Source organism: Schistocerca nitens, chromosome 4, assembly GCF_023898315.1.
Source record: "Schistocerca nitens isolate TAMUIC-IGC-003100 chromosome 4, iqSchNite1.1, whole genome shotgun sequence".
NCBI lineage: Eukaryota > Metazoa > Arthropoda > Insecta > Orthoptera > Acrididae > Schistocerca > Schistocerca nitens.
In genome coordinates, this window is record NC_064617.1 from 563860050 (window position 1) to 563880272 (window position 20223).

The 20223-nt window shown below is 44.6% G+C and overlaps 1 protein-coding gene across 1 annotated transcript in view; it reads left to right on the plus strand.

Annotated features, from left to right (window-relative positions):
* The first annotated feature begins 2449 nt into the window (after nucleotides 1–2449).
* Nucleotides 2450–20223, plus strand: part of LOC126252429 (uncharacterized) — a 615381-nt gene continuing 597607 nt past the window's right edge. The window contains exon 1 of the mRNA XM_049953320.1: nucleotides 2450–2510. Coding sequence (XP_049809277.1) covers nucleotides 2463–2510 — 48 coding nt within the window. The 5' untranslated portion in view covers nucleotides 2450–2462. The remainder of the gene's footprint in view (nucleotides 2511–20223) is intronic.

The window sequence follows — 20223 nt, forward strand, 5'->3', positions numbered from 1 at the left end:
TAAGCTACAACTTACACATGAGATATTCTTTAGAGTACGTGCGTAATTGCGGCTTATTCCGCAGACAGCAATATAATATAAAAACATATTTCATGCATGAGATGCACATTTTTCCGTTGTTGTTTGTTATTATGATAGGCACTTTCGTTGACTTATAAAAAATGTTTTAAGAAGCCTAATGTTTCGTCCTTTTTTAACTTTAAGATCCTGCCGGTTGTGGCACAGATATATCAACAACTGTGGAACCTGGTTTCTTCCCTGTGGCGAAAAAGTTTTATTGCTTTTTGACGTTTGATACTGACGTCGTAGAGGTTTTCCCTTCAGCTGCAAGTGTGGTGGCGTATTTGTTGCGTCAAATAATGTGGGCATTACATTTCATTCAGGTTTCCTACGTTCCACATTCATAGATTTGGCTGGATGTGTATCGAACAAAACTTCGCGTTGTTGGGGACATACATGACGTCTTTCTGCAGAAGGTCAAGTCTTCTGGTGTTAACTGGCAGTTTTTTATTATTAAAAGAAAACGACACTCTTCAATCCGTGCGCCACAAGAGAATTGTAAATAAACTGCCCTGTAATCTACGGTTTCACACCTCTCAGGCTCCTTAGGAAACCAAAGAATAGTAAATTTGGTGTCATTTTTTAGTTATTGTCGATTTTTGTGGCACTACATACACTCCTTATTGTAAAAGCTATGTTACACATCAACATAGACGATAGTATTCACTATCATCCGATATCGTAGGCTGAGTTTCGCTTACCATCCGCTTGGTGTGCTGCTGTCGCACTGTTGACAAAAATGGGACATACTTTTGCGACTGTTGTGTTTGACTCATGCTTCACGCTTCACAGCGACTGGTCGTTAACTTTGGCGTATGCGTACTTACTCTGTGACAATATGAGTCCCGTTGTTCTTCATAGCCACACCTCGTAGATGAAAAGCTGCACACATTTCAAGCGATATGTGCAACAGTAAACGGATCCGTTAACTAAAAAACACGAAAAGACAAAAAATAAATCTTAGAAAACTACTTCTATATCATTATAGTTGTGTGGCAGGAAGAGTTGGCAAAATAAAAAGAAATGTGACACCAAAGTAAAAGCAGCAGAGAAGAGATTCTTGGGGAGATTAAACGGCTGTAAAAGACGAGATTTAATGAAGATGTTCGAAATGAGCTGAATGTACGTGGGGGGCCTCAATAAGTAATGCAACAAATTTTTTGCTGAAAGCGGGTTGGTTTTATTCAGGGTTCCAATACACCGTTTTATTTCCCACTCTTTTCGCTGTAAAACCCTATTTTTTAATATAATCTCCGTTCATTGTGACGGCCTTACGTCACCTTACTGACGCGACCTGTATGCCCGCATGGTACCACACTAGTGGCCGACATCTGACCCAACGTCTTGCTGCATCAATAACCTTCCCATAATCCGAGTACCGCTTCCCGCGGAGTGCCTCCTTCACTGGGCCAAACAGATTGAAGCCGGAAGCTGCGAGATCCGGGCTGCAGTCTGGATGAGGAACAACAGCCCAGCGAAGTTTTGAGTACCTCTCGGGTGCACAGATTTATGTGAGGCCTTGCGTTGTCACGGAGAAGCTCGTTTGCATTTTTGAGCGACGAACACATTGCGGGAGTCACGGCTGTGGGCAGCCGGCCGGCACACGGGAGATCTGACAGATTTGCGCGACCTTTTTGCGTTACGGCAGACGCCTCCTCTAACGACTCGCCGTGCTTTTGTTCACTACCAGGTCTCCGTAGCGTAGACATTCCGCAAGCGCCTACGAATATATGCAATGCTCTGGTTTTCCGCCAAAAGAAACTCAGTGACAGCTCTCTGCCTGGAACGCACCTCCGTTGCTGACACCATTTTGAAGGTTAAATATAGCCCCGCCGCCTATTGGAAATTCATGAAACTGCAGGGGCTGAACCGGGAATATTCCACGATGTCCCACAACAAACGAAGTCCGTGTTTTTACAACCAAAATTAGCCCAGAAAAAGAAAATGCGCTACATTACTTATTGAACGGCCAACGTGCTTGCAATCAATGACGAAATAACAATTTCAAAGAGAAATGGAAACGACGTGTGAATAGAATAAAAAGCCAAAGATTACCGATGAGAATCGTGAACTACAACTGAAAGAAAGAGCGACGTAGGTCGACCAAGGAAACGGTGGACATAAACTTGGTGTAAACAGTGAGAACTACTCTTCTACGTTGATCCGTTTCCTGCAAGTACTAGATTGTTTGGTGGTGATACACGTGCTCGGACGCAGGCGAACGTGAGAGCGGTTGAGGCAGCATGGCTGTGAACGGTTGTCGATGTAGGAGGACGGCGGCGGAGGCCGCGCGGGTTATAAATACGGCTCAAGGGCCGCAGAAGATAGGAGCAGCAGCGGCGGCAGCGGCAGCAGCAGAGGCGGCAGTAGGCAGCGCGCCGCCCGCCCGTGCTCACGTCGCCATGGCTGTCGCCGAGCCCCAGGGGCTCTTCGTCAAGTTCTACGTGGCGGTGAGTCGCCGCATTGTGTGCTCTGCTGTGTAGCCCCTCCCCCACCAGACCAGTCGGCAGCGAGCTGCCTGCGCGCCAGAGAACGACCGCTCCGGAGTGGTGGTGCCGGTTGATCCTCTGACGCAGGTGGTCAGCCCACGCTTCTGCGGTGTCCTATTGTCCTCTTACGGTGAAGTGACAAAAATCACGGGATTTCTCTAAATATCGTGTCGGACCTGCTCTTGACCGGCGTACTGCAGCAACTCGACGTGGCATGGATTCAACAAATCGTTGGAAGTCCCCTACAGAAATACTCAGCCATGCCCTGTAGCCTTCCATTGTTGTGAAAGTGTCCCCCGTGCAAGATTTTGAATTGTCCAGGACGTTCTTCTAGCGAATCGCTATCAGGTGACATGGCGCTTTGTCATCCAAAAAAGTTACATCATTGTCTGGGAGCATGGATTCCGTGAATGGCTGTAAATGGTCTCAAAGTAATCGAACATAACCATTTCTAGCCATTTATCAATGTAAACACAACCCACATCATTATGGAGCCACCACAAACTTGCACAGTGCCTTGTTAACAACATGGGTCCACGGCCGTGGGGTCTGCGCCGCTGTCGAACCCTGTTATCAGGTCTTACCGACATAAAACGGGTCTCATCTGACCAGGTTATGGTTTTCCAGTCGTCTGTGGTCCAACCGATATGGTCACGAGCCCAGGAGAAGCACTGTAGGCGATGTGCTGATAGCGAACGCACTCGCGTTGGTAGGTTGCTGTCATAGCCCATTAACGCCGGATTTCGCCGCACTGTCCTAGCAGTTACTGTCTTCGTGAGCCCCATATTGGTTTCTGCGGATATTTCACGCGGTGTTGCTTGTCTGTTAGCATTGGCAACCCTACCCAAACGCCGTTGCTCTCGGGCGTTAAGTGAAGGCCGTCGGCCACTGCCTTGTCCGTGGTGAGAGTTAATGCCTGAAATTTTGTATTCCCGCCACACTCTTGACACTGTGGATCTCAAAATTCTGAATTCCCTAACGATTTCCGAAATGGAAAGTCCTATGCGTCTAGCTCCAGCTACCATTCCGCGTTGGAAGCCTGTTAATTCACGTCGTGTAGCCTTAGTCACCACGCAAACCTTTCCATATCAATCATCTGAGCATAAATGACAGATCTGCCAATGCACTGCCTTTTTATACCTTGTCTACGCGATACTACCACCATCTGTATACGTGCATATCGCTGTCCCATGACTTTTGTCAGTTTAGTGTATGCTGACACTTACGACTATTTTTTATTTCGCCCCAAACGGAAGCTGGTGTTTGTAGGAACGTGTGTATTCGTGCCACCTCCTCCACCTATGTCTGGGATGAACAGCGTGAAGAGGGCTGTATTTTGTGCGGCAGCGGTTTCCTAAGCAGGAAGACTTCCGAACAATATAAATATTTTTCGTAGCACAACATATTACTTTTCAGCCCAGCATTTAAAAGTGCAGCGCATTCGGTGGAACGTGTTAACGCATTTCCTCAGAAAAAAAAAATCCTCTGAATTAATGAAGCATAAGAGAGCAGTGGCGTTGCGACTGAAGAAGGTAGGTCAGGGCTTATCGCCTCGTTGATTATGTGGTCTATGCGGTACTGCTATTAGAAATACAGGGTGAGTCAGGAGGAAAGGTACCTGCTTTGAGGGTTGACTCTGAATAAAAAAAAAGTCATATGAACATAATGATGTACTGTTCTCAACTGTTTCCGAGGAAAGTAATGAAAGCAGTGGGAAACATAATAAATGCAGGTGATAGTAAACAGAACATTGTGATGTAATGATTTGTCAAATGGTGCACATTTCTACACAGAAAATGTTGTAGAAGTCGATCATCAACTGCAATGCATTTTGCAGCTCTTGTAGGCAGCCGCTGTGCTGCTGACCTGAGCTCATTCGGGGAGGCGAGCGGTCCCGGATCGAAACCTCCTTTACTTGACCATATGCTTGTAGACTGCGCTCTTAAGCCAAGCCCGTAAACAGTGATCTAATGGAGTAAGAAGGCGTGACATTGGTGTCCAGGAAATGACTCCACCGACTCGTCGCTAATCAGTGAGCAAGTGAAATGCGCACCGAATTGATAAGCAAAGACAGTACTGCGTATCCTAAAGTCGCATTGGTTGTATTCGCATGTGAGTGCTGGTGGAGGACACGCGACTAACGCCTGTGATTTTCAAACAGCTGTAAGTCGGATACGGATAAGAAACGGGGATATCTTCATTTGAAGTTTTTGTTCAGAATCAGCAATACTACCACTCCTCAAACTCGAAATATGTACATTCCCTCCGGACTCATCCTGCATAAAGTTGCCATAGAAGAACGCGGATCGAATCACAGAGACTTTGAATGTTATATCTTGCGCTGCAGGAAGCTGTCAACTAACTTCACTGAGGCCGAAATAACAAAAAAGAAGCGTCCGTTGTAATTTAGTTCACGGAATAAGGTTCTCACTTTCCGCTGTACAAAATCTCTACGTTCTTTAATATCACCTAATAACGTCGTTGTTATTGTTGAGATCTGTCATCGCATCGACATTTTCAACAGCAATGTTGTGTGTATCTAGTCTAATGTAGCAGTAAGCCTGAACGTACGTTTCATTTAAGAATGCAGGGTACTTGCCCAGAGGGATAATACGCTATAATCTCAATTCTATGAGTAATTTTTGTTTATTTTGATATTTTGTTATCTTGTATATAAGAAAAACGCCATCGTAGCAATTTTGTAATTGTGTTTGCATTGCGCGGTCGCTAAGGCAAGATGAGCGTTTTTATAAAGTTCACTATTTCTCATCTGAGTTTCGTTTGTCTTTCCCTGAGTTTCTGTTGAGCTATCAGTTGCATTGCTGTGTGATACGGAGCGCCTGCTTTACACACCAGCGTGTAAACCGAAGCAGTTGACGGAAAACGGGCCGCGTGACAGCAGACGGTACACATCCGGCAGATACGACATGACATTCCGTATACCCTGCAAGCTGCTGGGCTTGCACGGAACGCTACTGCAGGTAGGTTATGGGCACCAGGGAAAAGATTATAATGCCGCTGTAATCTCGAAAAACAAGCTGTTTATGGTGGGAAGGAAGACTTACTGTAAAAGAATAAAACGTCGTGTACAGAGGATATAAGGAAAGATTGAAGCTCTGCATTTTACCAGCGAAGCACTAAACTTCTCACATTTGTCTCCAGTACAGGACCTGTGCTGATACTAACCCAAGAACGTAAACGTTATTTACACTTTACGTGGTGTGCAAAAATCAATTTTTTATATTTTTACAGGAGGTAATATTGGTCAAACATGAAAAAAATAAACATATGTTCAGAAACATAAGCTTGTTGCAATATGAGTTATTCCCTTCTGTAATATCTAAATGTCCGGTGGCATTATAGGAGGTATTCCATATGGTTACTCAAAGAATTACTAAGTTGTTTGGACACCGGGGCTGTATTAAGTCACATAAGTCAGATGGGATGCCCCTGTAACTTTGTTGGTGGGCTTGGTATGCACAAATAAGTTTGTCTCCATAATACCAGGAGTGCATAAGGTTAAGACAAGGTGAAGGGCAAAGTCATGCTACTGGAATGCCTCTACCGATCTAAACATCAGTAAACGTTTGAATTAATTACTGTCGTGCGAGGTGTAGGAAACAGAATACTACCTCGTCACGTACAAACCACATCCACTGTCTTGCTAAGGGGTTGACGTTCTCAAGCGGGCCCCTGTTATTTTTCGTGCATAAAAATTATTGATAAACAACACCTGTCAAAGTATCTGGAAAAGTGTACTGCCTTGTAAATGTGCTATCCATACATTGACACTAAACCGAGCCTCATGTCTTGCTTCAATGATTACCTTGCTTCAATGATTACTCGATGTTTCTATCTATCCACTGTTGTTATAGTGGTAGATGCAATAGAAGAATATCCTGAGTAACTGAGAACTGAACATTATCGACGCGAGTACCATTATCCTTATCTGAAATGTACATATTGAAACACATAACAAAACAGACATATATTCGTCTTGACGGCGCGTTACCATCTTGTGTGCGGCTGCATTCACTCTTCCGAACTCTTGAGAAATTCAGCTGAATAGCTGCGAACAGATAGCGGATAATGGACAAGGACACTACAAATGTAGTGTGCGACACATGGGAATTGGACCTGGGCAGTAGGAGTGCTCGGATGGAGGCGGTTAAGACACCGTTTATGAGAAGCGGAGCGTCTGGGTTCGAGTCCCGGTGCGACTCAAATTTTCACCTGTCCCCGTTGCCAATACGCAGCTGAGATATGTAAATTTCTATTTAATTCTTATCTGAAATGGTATTTCTTTCTGGAGATATATTTACAGGACTTTTTCTAGTTGTTATCAGTACTACTCTCTTGTAAAAATATGGGGCACTTTTTTCTAAAAAATACTTGACATAGAGTACTCGAGAGACTAACCTCATCAGAAAACTTGATCTTTTTTGAGAGCATGCAGTACGTTGTTGATGCAAATTAGGAGGCGTTGTTACCTAGTGACACTCTTTACTCCAATGCGGTTTCTATGTAATCATTTGTACCACTGAGACACTGAGAAAACAAACACACAGACCGCGCGGAGTAGCGTGGAGTTTAAGGCGTCATGCACGGATTGCGCGGCCCCTCCCGCCAGAGGTTCGAATCCTCCCTCGGGCATGGGTGTGTGTGTGTTGTCCATAGCGTAGGTTAGTTTAAGTTAGGTTAAGTAGTGTGTAGGCTTAGGAACCGATGACCTCAGGAGTTTTGGTCCCATAAAACCTTACCACAAATTTCCAATTTCCTACAACATATGTAAGTCACGCTAGATTATTCACTGTTCTCGCGCTCTCTTCGCGTAAACTATTAGTCTTAGAGAAAAAAAGAATGGAAACTTTTCTGTAGAAAATGTAGTGTAGTTTAATTTTATAGTGCACAATGTTTTCACTGAAGGGTGCGGTTTGAAGTTATTAAAAAAACTGCAGAAGTAATATTAAATGTATTCTATCTCGGAAACCATTGGGGTTAGGGCTTATGTCCATAAGAAGTATTTTTTTTTCGTTACCTCTAATACTATTACCCATGAAAGCATGTACCTTTCCTCCTACCTCACCATGTATTTTCACATTCAGAGGAGAAAGTTGGTGACTGAAACGTCATGAAAAGATCTCACCGCAACGAAAAACGCCTTTGTTTTGTTGACACCCAACACGAATCAATTATCATACCCGTGACACTTTCTCCTCTGTTTCGCGATAATAATACAAAACGAGCTGCGCTTCTTTGGACTGTCTCGATAACCTCCGTCAATCCTATCTGGTAAGGATCCCCTACTACACAGCAACACTCCAGCTGAGGACGAAGGAGCGTAGTGTAGGCAGTCTCTTTAGTTGTGTATTCTAAATGTGCTGCCAATAAAATGCAGTCTTTGGTTTGCCTTCCCCACAAAATTATATATGTGATCGATCCAATTTAAGCTGTTCGTAATTGTAATTCCTAGGTATTGACTGTAGTTGGACAAATTTGTGTGATTTATCGAGCAATCGAAATTTAAAGAATTTCTTTTCGTACTCGTGTGGATGATCTGAAACTTTTCCTTATTCAGAGACAATTATTGCTTTTCATACCATAGAGTTATCGTGTCGAAGTCATTTCTGCAATTGGTTTTGATGTTCTGATTACTGTGCTACACGGAAAATGACGGCATCAACCCAAAACCATGCAAGTGGGCTGCTCAGATTGTCACCTAAATCGCTTGGATTGATTAGGGACTTCCTTGGGGAACGACGAATATCACTTCTGTGTCAGTCGATGATTTTCCGTCGTTTACTACGCTCCGTGACCTTTCTGACAGCATATAACGGATTCACCCGCACAACAGAACCGATACTCAGTTGGCACGCTATTCGATTACAAATTTGCGCGAGTATCTTAATTAGTTTGGGAGCTACGCGTTGAAGTTGTAGCGTACCTTTCGAGACACCCTGTACTTTAATTTCTTTTTTCCAAACGTCCTCTGTGACTCCGTTATCAACTGCCACCTCGTATACTGCGACTCCTTGGAACGGCGGTCGCGGATGACAACCGACGAGTAAGGAAGCGCCGCACGGGCGTATAGAGGGCGGGGTGTCAGCACGGCGGTCCCGTGGCGTGACCCGCGCGCCCGGAATGCGGCCGCACACTGACCTTCGCAAGCGCTATTTCTGCGGCCTCCTCACCTGGCAGCCGCCGGCCGCAGCTGACTCACCCGCTGCCTGCCCACCGTCACTCTGCCCAGTTTTCGTTTCTCTCGGATCCTCCGTAAAACTGAAAATAAAAGAGAATATCAACGGTGTAGGAAAAGGTAGATCGCTACTTACCGTAAAGGCTACTCGTTAAGTCGCTGACAGGCACACAAAGGCTTCAGCCACAGCCTTCCTCAGAAAAAGTATGAGCATATGGACTATCAGACCAATTGTGTGATTGGATTGAGGAGTTCGTAGATAACAGAACGCAGCATGTCATTCTCAATGGAGAGAAGTCTTCCGAAGTAAGAGTGATTTCAGGTGTGCCGCAGGGGAGTGTCATAGGACCGTTGCTATTCACAATATACATAAATGACCTAGTGGATGACATCGGAAGTGCACTGAGGCTTTTTGCAGATGATGCTATGGTGTATCGAGAGGTTGCAACAATGGAAAATTGTACTGAAATGCAGGAGGATCTGCAGCGAATTGACGCATGGTGCAGGGAATGGCAATTGAATCTCAATGTAGACAACTGTAATGTGCTGCGAATACATAGAAAGATAGATCCCTTATCATTTAGCTACAAAATAGCAGGTCAGCAACTGGAAGCAGTTAATTCTATAAATTATCTGGGAGTACGCATTAGAAGTGATTTAAAATGGAATGATCATATAAAGTTGATCGTCGGTAAAGCAGATGCCAGACTGAGATTCATCGGAAGAATCCTAAGGAAATGCAATCCGAAAACAAAGGAAGTAGGTTACAGTACGCTTGTTCGCCCACCGCTTGAATACTGCTCAGCAGTGTGGGATCCGTACCAGATAGGGTTGATAGAAGAGATAGAGAAGATCCAACGGAGAGCAGCACGCTTCGTTACAGGATCATTTAGTAATCGCGAAACCGTTACGGAGATGATAGATAAACTCCAGTGGAAGACTCTGCAGGAGAGACGCTCAGTAGTTCGGTACGGGCTTTTGTTAAAGTTTCGAGAACATACCTTCACCGAAGAGTCAAGCAGTATATTGCTCCCTCCTACGTATATCTCGCGAAGAGACCATGAGGATAAAATCAGAGAGATTAGAGCCCACACAGAAGCATACCGACAATCCTTCTTTCCACGAACAATACGAGACTGGAATAGAAGGGAGAACCGATAGAGGTACTCAGGGTACCCTCCGCCACACACCGTCAGGTGGCTTGCGGAGTATGGATGTAGATGTAGATGCAAAAGAGAAACACCTACCACGCATACTCACAAGCGAGCACACTTCACGCACACATGGCCGCCAACTCCGGCAGCTCCTCGTATGAAACTTCCTGGCTGATTGTGTGCCGGACCGAGACTCGAGCTCGTAACCTTTGCCTTTCGCGGGCAAGTGGTCTACCGACCGAGCTAAACACGCACGGCTCACGGCTCACGACCCGTCCTCAGAGCTCCAATTCTGCCAGTACCTCGTCTTCTACCTCCCAAGCTTCACACAAGCTCTCCTGTGGAAACATCCCCCAGGCTGTAGCTAAGCCATGTCTCCGCAGTATCCTTTCTTCCAGGAGTGCTGGTTCTGTAAGGTTCGCAGGAGAGCTTCTGTCAAGTTTGCAGGGTAGGAGACGAGGTACTGTCAGAATTGGAACTGTAAAGACAGGTTGTGAGTCGTACTTGGGTAGCTCAGTCGGTAGGTCACTTGCCTGCGAAAGGCAAACGTCCCGAGTTCGAATCTCGGACCTGCCAGGAAGTTTCAGTACTAGCAGAATTGTTTACACGAAGGGCGAACTTCCGCTGATAGTTTGCTAGTTCCTCGGGAGTACTTGCTGTAAGTGTCTGAGAGCGTTGCGAGAGCAGATTCAGAAACCGTTTACATACAGCGGGATGGAAATGTCTGTCAGATCACTGTCCGCGAGATTTTTCTGTTGTAGTTCTGTGAGTGAATGACCATGCTGCGATGGCAGAGCGTCGGGCTGCAGCTGCACTTTTATCACAAGTGTGGCAAAGAAAAAACTTAAACGACCTTCTTCGTGTGGGATAAGAGAGCGGATTATGTACGGGATGATTTCGGAGCGTGTAAGAATCTCATTGTAGAGCTTGTGATAGAAAGTGCGCAATATCGAAATTTTACGAGAATGATAGCGATGGAGATGGTCGAAATGCTCTTTATAGTTGGACCTAAAATTACCAATCTAGATACCTCTATCCGTAAACCCATTAGTGTTAAAGACAGACTTCTTGAAACCCTAATATTTCTAGCATCAGCTATTATCTTTAATATGAGGTAAAGTAACGATTATGATGAAATAAAATCGTCAACTTTTGTAGTCCTGTCGCGTCCTCAATTGCGTGTAACACGGGATGGTGATAATTTTTACTTTTGGACCGGCTAATTACAACTGAATGAAACACAATTTTTGTGCCATACGCCTTTCGCCTTTATTCTGTGTTGGGTATCTTCAGTGACAGGTTCCTTGGATGTTGTTCTACATGTTGTGTTTTCGTTCCATTTTTGATACTGTTCTTCCTCTTACGACTGCCACATGAAAACACACAACATATAGAACAACCACGAAAACTGCCACTGAAGATGCATTGCAAACGGCCGGCCGAAGTGGCCGTGCGGTTAAAGGCGCTGCAGTCTGGAACCGCAAGACCGCTCCGGTCGCAGGTTCGAATCCTGCCTCGGGCATGGATGTTTGTGATGTCCTTAGGTTAGTTAGGTTTAACTAGTTCTAAGTTCTAGGGGACTAATGACCTCAGCAGTTGAGTCCCATAGTGCTCAGAGCCATTTGAACCATTTTTTGCATTGCAAACAATAAAGGCGAAACGCTTACGGCACGAAAATCGTGGTTCAATCAATTGTAATTACACAGCCAAAAAGTAAAATTTATGAACACACCGTAAAACGATCAAACAGAATTACAATTTCTTCCTGGTACCTGTAGAAGTTCAAAAGGCAAATACGGATGATACATGTATTTGAACTTTTTTATTTGGATTGACTTATGGAACCATTCGTAAGTTCCTTAACGTCTGGTCTTCAACACCTAACAAACTGATATAATCAATAAATAGCATGTCATATAAATTTACGAAGACAGCTGAGTTACTTGAAGTTAAATGGCAGTTTTCCGAGTTTGAATACGATTACTTTCAAACAAAACTTGATTCTTTCTTTGTATAAATTAATCTACGTTATAAAAAAACTTTGCCTGATTCGTTGAATTGTGGATGTTATGTTAAATTTCAGCCAACAAACTTTACTTCTTATCCCAGTGCCTGTAGTTCAGTAACCGTACATTTCATAAGGCTGGCCTTTCCTAGTACAAACTAATTAAGTACGCAACTTTGTCCTGTGTCCACTTCCCGGCAGCTTTGTTCGTTATTTTTTCGCCGACACGTCGCTGACATTCGCTCGCAGTGCGTCTCCATTGCGACAGTAGTTTCTAATGTCTCGGTAGTGCCGGTCCACGGTTATAAAGCAGGTCGCTGCTGTGTTCATGTGACGCAATGGCTAGTGCAATAGTCTTTCATTTGTATTTTCATATTACAGTGGGATAGAGTCTCTTCATTGACAGTTTTTATTTTAGTCTGTTAATTCTATATATTATGTCTACGATGTTTTTATATATTATTGGCTGCGTAGCACTGTTTAAGTCTAGAACACTTGAAATAGGGTGACTGCTCGTGAAGTTCGTTTAGAAGCTAAAAAGCGCGATTTCCTCGCTCAGAAACACGTCACGGCCACATAGTCTGGCTCAAAACACGCAGTTTAGTGGATTCTTTTATTTGATTTGTATACGACTATGGCAAAATATAATACCAAAATGTGGTAGTGTACAAACTGTGAAATGCGACATAGATCTAGGGCGTAAAATGGCCGCTCAGCGTTTTCCGAGTAGTTTCAGCTGTCCCTAGAATGCCGGTGTAGTTTTTCTTGCCTGAGAGCTACGGCGAACAGCTCTCGAGAAATGGAGGTAGCCCTCTACACGAAATTCACAGCGCGTCGCGACTACCTGGTATCTTGCACCACTCTCTGACAGCTGACTCTCGGTGGTGTTTGCACGACACTTGTTACTCACGTGTGTACCTGCCTTAACGTCCCGTCGACAACGATGTCATACGATACGGAACACAAGTTCGAATTACACTGGTGTCCAAAATTAAAGCAACAAACCACTATTTCCCCGTGCTGTGTATAATTCACGATATAATCATACAAGCTGTCAAAAGACGTCGTTACGATCGTGTTCTGCACAGAAGATGGCATTCCGATCAACGGATAACTACGCCAACAATGACGTCAGGGCATCTGTCAAGCGGGATAGCGTTTGCTAGGTAGCCCCACATAGTCACAGACGGCACAGTATGGCACAGAGAAGACGTCTACAGACTCTATGCTGTGGAGGACCATACGAAGAATGGAAGAAGGAGAGTCGCAAACTCATGTGGCCCGATGACTTAAAGTGGATCGTTCTGTTGTTTCTCGGATGACGCCTCAGTTTATAGAGACAGAAACTGTACCCCGCAGACTAGGACAGGGCAGACCACGTGTAACATAAGAAAGAGTTAACCATTACTTGCCTGTAAGGGTACGACGGTAGTGCTTAGTACTGCACTGCAACAAGCGTCTGGACCCGCAGCATCCCCTGGACGCGTTGCATCGTGCCGAACGGTGTACAGAAGGCTTCAGCAGAGTAGCCTTTGTTGTTTGAGATGTGCTGTCTGTTTACCTCTGGCGTGTCTTCACAGAAGTGAACGTCTAGAGTGGAGCTGTTGACACGTCACCTGGGCGGTCGAACAGTGCGACAGTGTTCTTTTCACAGATGAGTCCCGATTTAGTCTGGAGAGTTGATCTCTGTACAGTGTTTCTCGACGGATTCGCATCTGGAGGGCACTTAGAACACGATTCCGGGACACAAACATTGTGGAAAGAGAGCGATACTAAGGAGGATCACTAATGGTGTGGGCAGGGATTACGTTGACCACTCGACATCTCCTCATGAAATTGTAGGAGTAGCCCAGCAACATCTAACTGCTGTCAGGTTCCGTGAGGAGATCTTGGGATGTCATGCGTGATTGTTGCAAGGTGCTGTGAGCTCAGTCTTCGTCTTGATGGACGGTAATGCTCCACCTCATAGAGCACGGGTGGTTGATTTTTTTTTTGGAAACAGAAGACACTGCACGCATGGCGTGGCCTGCTCGCTCTCCCAATCTGAATCTCATAGGGCATGTCTAGAATGCACTAGGAAGAGGGGTTGCATCACGTCAGCATCCAAAATCGCTCTCCAAGACTTGTGAGCAGTTCTGCAGGAAGAGCGGGTGTTATTGCCTTAATATAAAATTGATGACATCATTGACAGCTCGCCCCGTCATTCTGAGGCTAGTGTTGGTGCCAGAGGTGGCCACACCCCATACTATGCACGTTAACAGTTGTCAAAATGTGTATACAAATCCGTTAAGTTGGAAAAAACCGAAGAACATTTTTGTTTACCGTTATGCATGTTGCAGTTGATTACGTTCTGTATTCTTTACATTGTTTCTACTTTTCTATCACCTATTTATATTGTTTTGTGGCAAAATAAACGCAACCTTACAAAATTTCCGTTTGTTGCTTCAATTTTGGACACCAGTGTATTTTGTCAAGTATGGGAAGGAACGGGCCGTGCCCTTTCCACGGAACCATCCCGGCATTTGCCCGGAGTGATTTGTGAAAATCACTCAGAATCTGAATCAGGATGGCCGCAGGCCGATTTCAACCGTTGTCCTCCCGAATGCGAATCCAGTGTGCTATCAACTGCCCGTGGATGTGTTGGTACCGTTCTTGCTGTTGGGTGTCGTCTTGGCCAATCCTGAACTGGTACTATTGTACCGTCTGAGACGTATAAACGGCATCAACTCTTACCAATTTTGGATGACTCTACAATGGATCGTTACTCGCTTTTACCTAGAGAATGAAAACAAAAAGTTACCGAACGAGCTAACACAGTGGTGAAACACTGGACTCGCGTTCGCAAGGGCGATGGTTCAAATTAGCGTACAATTATACAGATTTAGGTTTCCTGTGATTTTGCTAAATAGTTTAAGGTGACTGCCGAGATGATTCCTTTAAAAGGGTACAGTTGATTTCCATCCTCGTACTTCCCCTTATGAGTTTGGCTGCGTCCCCAATTACGGGTGACGGTACGTTAAACCCTAATCTTAGTTCTTTCCTTCTTCCCAATTTTTGCCCTTCAGCCAGCACAACATAACATTGCATACGAGTCACCACACACATGACCATTTGAATTAGAAGAGCTGTTGTGTTAGAGAACGGCTCTGAGCACTATGGGACTCAACTGCTGAGGTCATAAGTCCCCTAGAACTTAGAACTACTTAAACCTAACTAACCTAAGGACAACACACACATCCATGCCCGAGGCAGGATTCGAACCTGCGACCGTAGCGGTAGCGCGGTTCCAGACTGTAGCGCCAGAACAGCTCGGCCACCAGCGGCCGGCTGTTAGAGAACGAGTGGATAACCTGCGACTGATTTCAGTCCGGCCCGCGGAAGTAATCACTGGGGGAGACAGACAGAGAGAGAGAGAGAGAGAGAGAGAGAGAGACGGCCACATTGTAGTAAGTCCAGGACGAATTTTTTGTTATTTCCACCGGCACTTGGCTTGCCTCGGGTTTCTAGCTCACGTCAGAGACCAGTGAAAGTTTTGCACACACTGCGCATGTGCAATGCCATTTCGCCGTCCTGAATTTGAATAACACCCGAATGACCTGCCCGTGGCAAAAAATAGCGAATAACTCCTAACTACTTGTCGACTGGGTTTGCCTATCTCGTTGCCTCATTTTATTTTTCTGTTCTTTCGCGTATTAATAAAAGTGAATGATTCTTGTCCGCTGTGGACGTATTAGAACACTGCAGCTGTTGATTAAAGGTAATTTTATACACGTCTATTTTTCAATGATGACATTTCAAGATGTTTGGCATTCCATTTTCAAATATTTATATTTATTTACGTCTCGTGAATGTTGTTTCTTTACTAACGACGTTACAGAATTTTGCAATGGGAAGTTTCTAAGAATCTAGAGTAAAACGTCATGGGAAGGAAACAATGTTCACAACGCGTAAGTAAATGTAAACATCTGAAGACGAGACGAACATAAAATGAATGTTGTTGTGGTCTTCAGTCCAGAGACTGATTTGATGGAGCTCTCCATGCTACTCTATCCTGTGCAAGCTTCGTCATCTCCCAGTACCTACTGCAACCTACATCCTTCTGAATCTGTTTAGTGTATTCATCTCTTGGTCTCCCTCTACAATTTTTACCCTCCACGCTGCCCTACAATACTAAATTGGTGATCCCTTGTTGCCTCAGAATGGTTCAAATGGCTCTGAGCACTATGGGACTCAACTGCTGAGGTCATTAGTCCCCTAGAACTTAGAACTAGTTAAACCTAACTAACCTAAGGACATCACAAACATCCATGCCCGAGGCAGGATTCGAACCTGCGACTGTAGCGGCCTTGCGGTTCCAGACTGCAGCGCCTTTAACCGCACGGCCACTTCGGCCGGCGTTGCCTCAGAATATGCCCTACCAACCGCTCCCTTCTTCTAGTCAAGTTGTGCCACAAATTTCTCTTCTCTCCAATTCTATTCAATACCTGCTCATTAGTTACGTGATCTACCCACCTAATCTTCAGCATTCTTCTGTCGCACCACACTTCGAAAACTTCTATTCTCTTCTTGTCAAAACTATTGATCGTCCACGTTACACTTCCATACATGGCTACACTCCATACAAATACTTTCAGAAACGACTTCCTGCCACTTAAATCTATACTCGATGTTAACAAATTTCTCTTCTTCAGAAACGCTTTCTTTGCCATTGCCAGTCTACATTTTATATCCTCTCTACTTCGACCATCATCAGTTATTTTCCTCCATAAATAGCAAAACTCATTTACTACTTTAAGCGTCTCATTTCCTAATCTAATTCCCGCAGCATAACCTGATTTAATTCGGCACATTCCATTATCCTCGTTTTGCTTTCTCTCAAAAACGCGTGTTTTCGGACATAATTTGTTGGCGTGGAGTGTCGGGAAAGAGGTACCCCCATAAACATTCAAGTCACGAACGCTTTACGCACTTCCAGCATGCTGGAATAGCTGTGGATCAACAACTTCTGTTAATCGGTACAACGAAAAACCAGTCCATAGTTGCAAAAACCATGTGCAAACACGTTTTGCATTTTCAGAAATACCTTTTTTGATTACATTAGGATGATTTGTTAACAAGTCCCGGCCGGGAGCTAGTCATCGAGTGAATAAAAAAATGAAATTCGCAAATTTGGACTGTTTTTTCGTTGTACTGACGAAAGCTGTAGTTTTCACTTTATGCATTAGGAGCACTGCTGTCGCTTTATATGACGAAGCGGCCCGCGAGCTTAAGTGAGTATGTGAATCAGGCCGGCTGGTCACCAAAGGTTACCAAGCCTGTCTCAGAGAACACCCCCCTGCCATCACGGCGGAAGGGGCATTTCGGTGTGTAATGTCAGTGGGACATGTTGTGCAACCTTGTGCAGAACGTTGGTGTAGGATGAAAGACGCATGATATAAGCGCAGCTGGTTGCACTGGCACTGGCCTTTCTAGGTTTACCGTAGTTACACTGAATCACTTCAGGGTTGTTCCTATGAAATGAACAAGGCCCATTTCCTTCCACATATCTTCCAATCCAAATTTATACTCCGTCTCTAGTGACTTCATCGTCGTCGTTGGCGGTACCTGAACCCATGCCGGCCGATGTGGCCGAGCGGTTCTAGGCGCTTCAGTCCGGAACCGCGCTGCTGCTACGGTCACAGGTTCGAATCCTGCCTCGGGCATGGATGTGTGTGATGTCCTTAGGTTAGTTAGGTATAAGTAGTTCTAAGTCTAGGGGACTGATGACCTAAGCAGTTAAGTCCCATAGCGCTCAGAGCCATCTGAACCATTTTGAACCTGAAACCATAAAGTGAAAGCAGTGTATGTTTGATGCATGATGCTCCACAGCTTGCATAAACTGTATAAAAGTCTACTGACACACCTAACCTGCATTACCAATCACCTTTTATTGATCAAAGCGGCAGTAAGGGGTTGGAACACTCCTGTCTCTACCGAGCGTGCAGCTGTTCCTTGCATAATCGGCTTTTCGCAGGTAGTCTGTGAGTTGGCGAAGCCAATAAATGTGAAAATAAGAAACCTTATTGTGGTGACCGACTTGATCTGTAGCTTAGCCTGAGGTCTAGTTTACGCAGGAAGGAGACAGTTTGGATGTGAGTTCGTAAAGCCAAAGAAGAGGAAAGCAAAAAACTACGTGAAGTGTCGTGGGATCCTCAGAAATCTCTACACATTCCATCTCTGCACAAGTGTTCCTCCGCCCAACTGTTACAAAATCGGAAGCAGGCATTTCACATGTTCAGTGGTACATGAATAACTTCAGTCCCACCGTACTGGCCTGTTCTCTCGAAAACGCTGCATCCTATTTTTCGCGGGCAAAATGCGTTTAAGGAAAATCACTAAAGGTGAACTGCTGGTGAATTTTTCATTACCTACAAGTTGATGAAAAAATAGGCAAAATGAAAACCGCTTCCGAATTTCAGATAGTGACAGGGTTTAAGTAATGTTGGATAAAGTTTTGGAAACTAAACATTTTTGTCTAAGTAGGAGTGTTTATGTTTCGCATATGTGTCACATTTGTAAGCGCCAGTGTTTTTTTCGTAGGAGTTCTATATGATAGTAAAAGGTCACCAAAATTGGTAAAATGCCGGCCGAAGTGGCCGTGCGGTTAAAGGCGCTGCAGTCTGGAACCGCAAGACCGCTACGGTCGCAGGTTCGAATCCTGCCTCGGGCATGGATGTTTGTGATGTCCTTAGGTTAGTTAGGTTTAACTAGTTCTAAGTTCTAGGGGACTAATAACCTCAGCAGTTGAGTCCCATAGTGCTCGGAGCCATTTGAACCAAAATTGGTAAAGCTGACATTCGTGTGTCAATGATTTACAAATTCAAACTTAGATAGCCGATACCGGGTGATTAATTAAGTACTGTGTAATCATTGATGTTGCTTAAGTTATACCATCAATAAGCTTGTGAACAATGATGTTTTCTTTTTCGTTGGGTAATGAAAGGTTGTATAAAATATAATATCATATGAAGTTTGAGAGCAATAAGAGCAAAACTACGTGACTGAGGGCTCAAATGGCTCCGAGCACTATGGGACTTAAAATCGGAGGCCATCAGTCCCCTAGAACTTAGAACTACTTAAACCTAACTAACCTAAGAATATTACAAACATCCATGCCCGATGCAGGATTCGAACCTACGACCGTAGCAGTCGCGCGGTTACGGACTGAAGCGCCTAGAACCGCTCGGCCAACGCGGCCAGCGTGGCAGGGCGATGACTACAAACAAATAAGGCTCTCGTCCAGCACCACGTCCACGAAAATTGCACTCAGTCACCGTGAAATTCTGGCGGTGACTGGACCAAAAATGCGACTTCGCGTCCAGCGGTAGTGAACTTGGGCCAACTGTTCGGCAAACACTGCTCAGACGTAGCTGACGCTGATCGGCAAGTCCAGATCTTGCATCCTGCCATATCCATCTTTTCGGCGAGCTGAAAGAACTACCGCTGGAACAAGATTTTCCAACGTTGAGGACGTTCACACAACGTTCGCAAATGCCTCTGCGAACAAGGAGGCGATTTCTATCGTCGAGGATCTGAACGCTTGGTAGAACGTTCCGACCGCTGTTTACAGACACTTGGTGATCATGCTGCAAAATAGTGTCAAGTACCTGTATCACTTTAAAATGCAGTCCAGTATTCAATCAGTGCTACTTGGTGTGCCATAATAAATTGCAACTTACTTTTTGAAGTCCCCTCATACATTTTAAAATCCCGCCACACAGTTTTCGCTGACAAAATGAAAATATAATAAATTAACAGAAAGGAAGTAAGGCTGCTTCTGCTTAAAACCCTGTCGTAGATATGGTGATGTAACGTCGCTGTTAAGCTGACTGCAGTATGGGGAAATGAGTACTGTGAATGGCCTATTGCGATAGGTAACAGGGTGGAGGTAAAATATAGCTCTACATTCATGTAGAGAATTATTATTACTATCATAATCATGTGTGGTGACAGCAACCTCTCAAAATAAAAAAATCAAACAAAGGTAATATGTTCTAAATCACGTACGACAGCATATTGCTGAATGGAACTCGTGCTTAAGCTTACGTTCTTGAGCATTTTGATTTATTTTGTAAAACAAATTAGTATATGAGCGAGGCTACGCACAACAGCTTTGAGGTGAGGCATACATACACGTACCACTGTAGCGTATTTTCACTCTAACAGAGATGCACTTACGTAACAAATTTCCATGGCCAACATAGTCCAAGAGCCAGCCTGCTAAATTGGTCTCTGCCCGCAAGCAGTTGGAAATGTTTGAGCACACTGCAGCCTCAGATT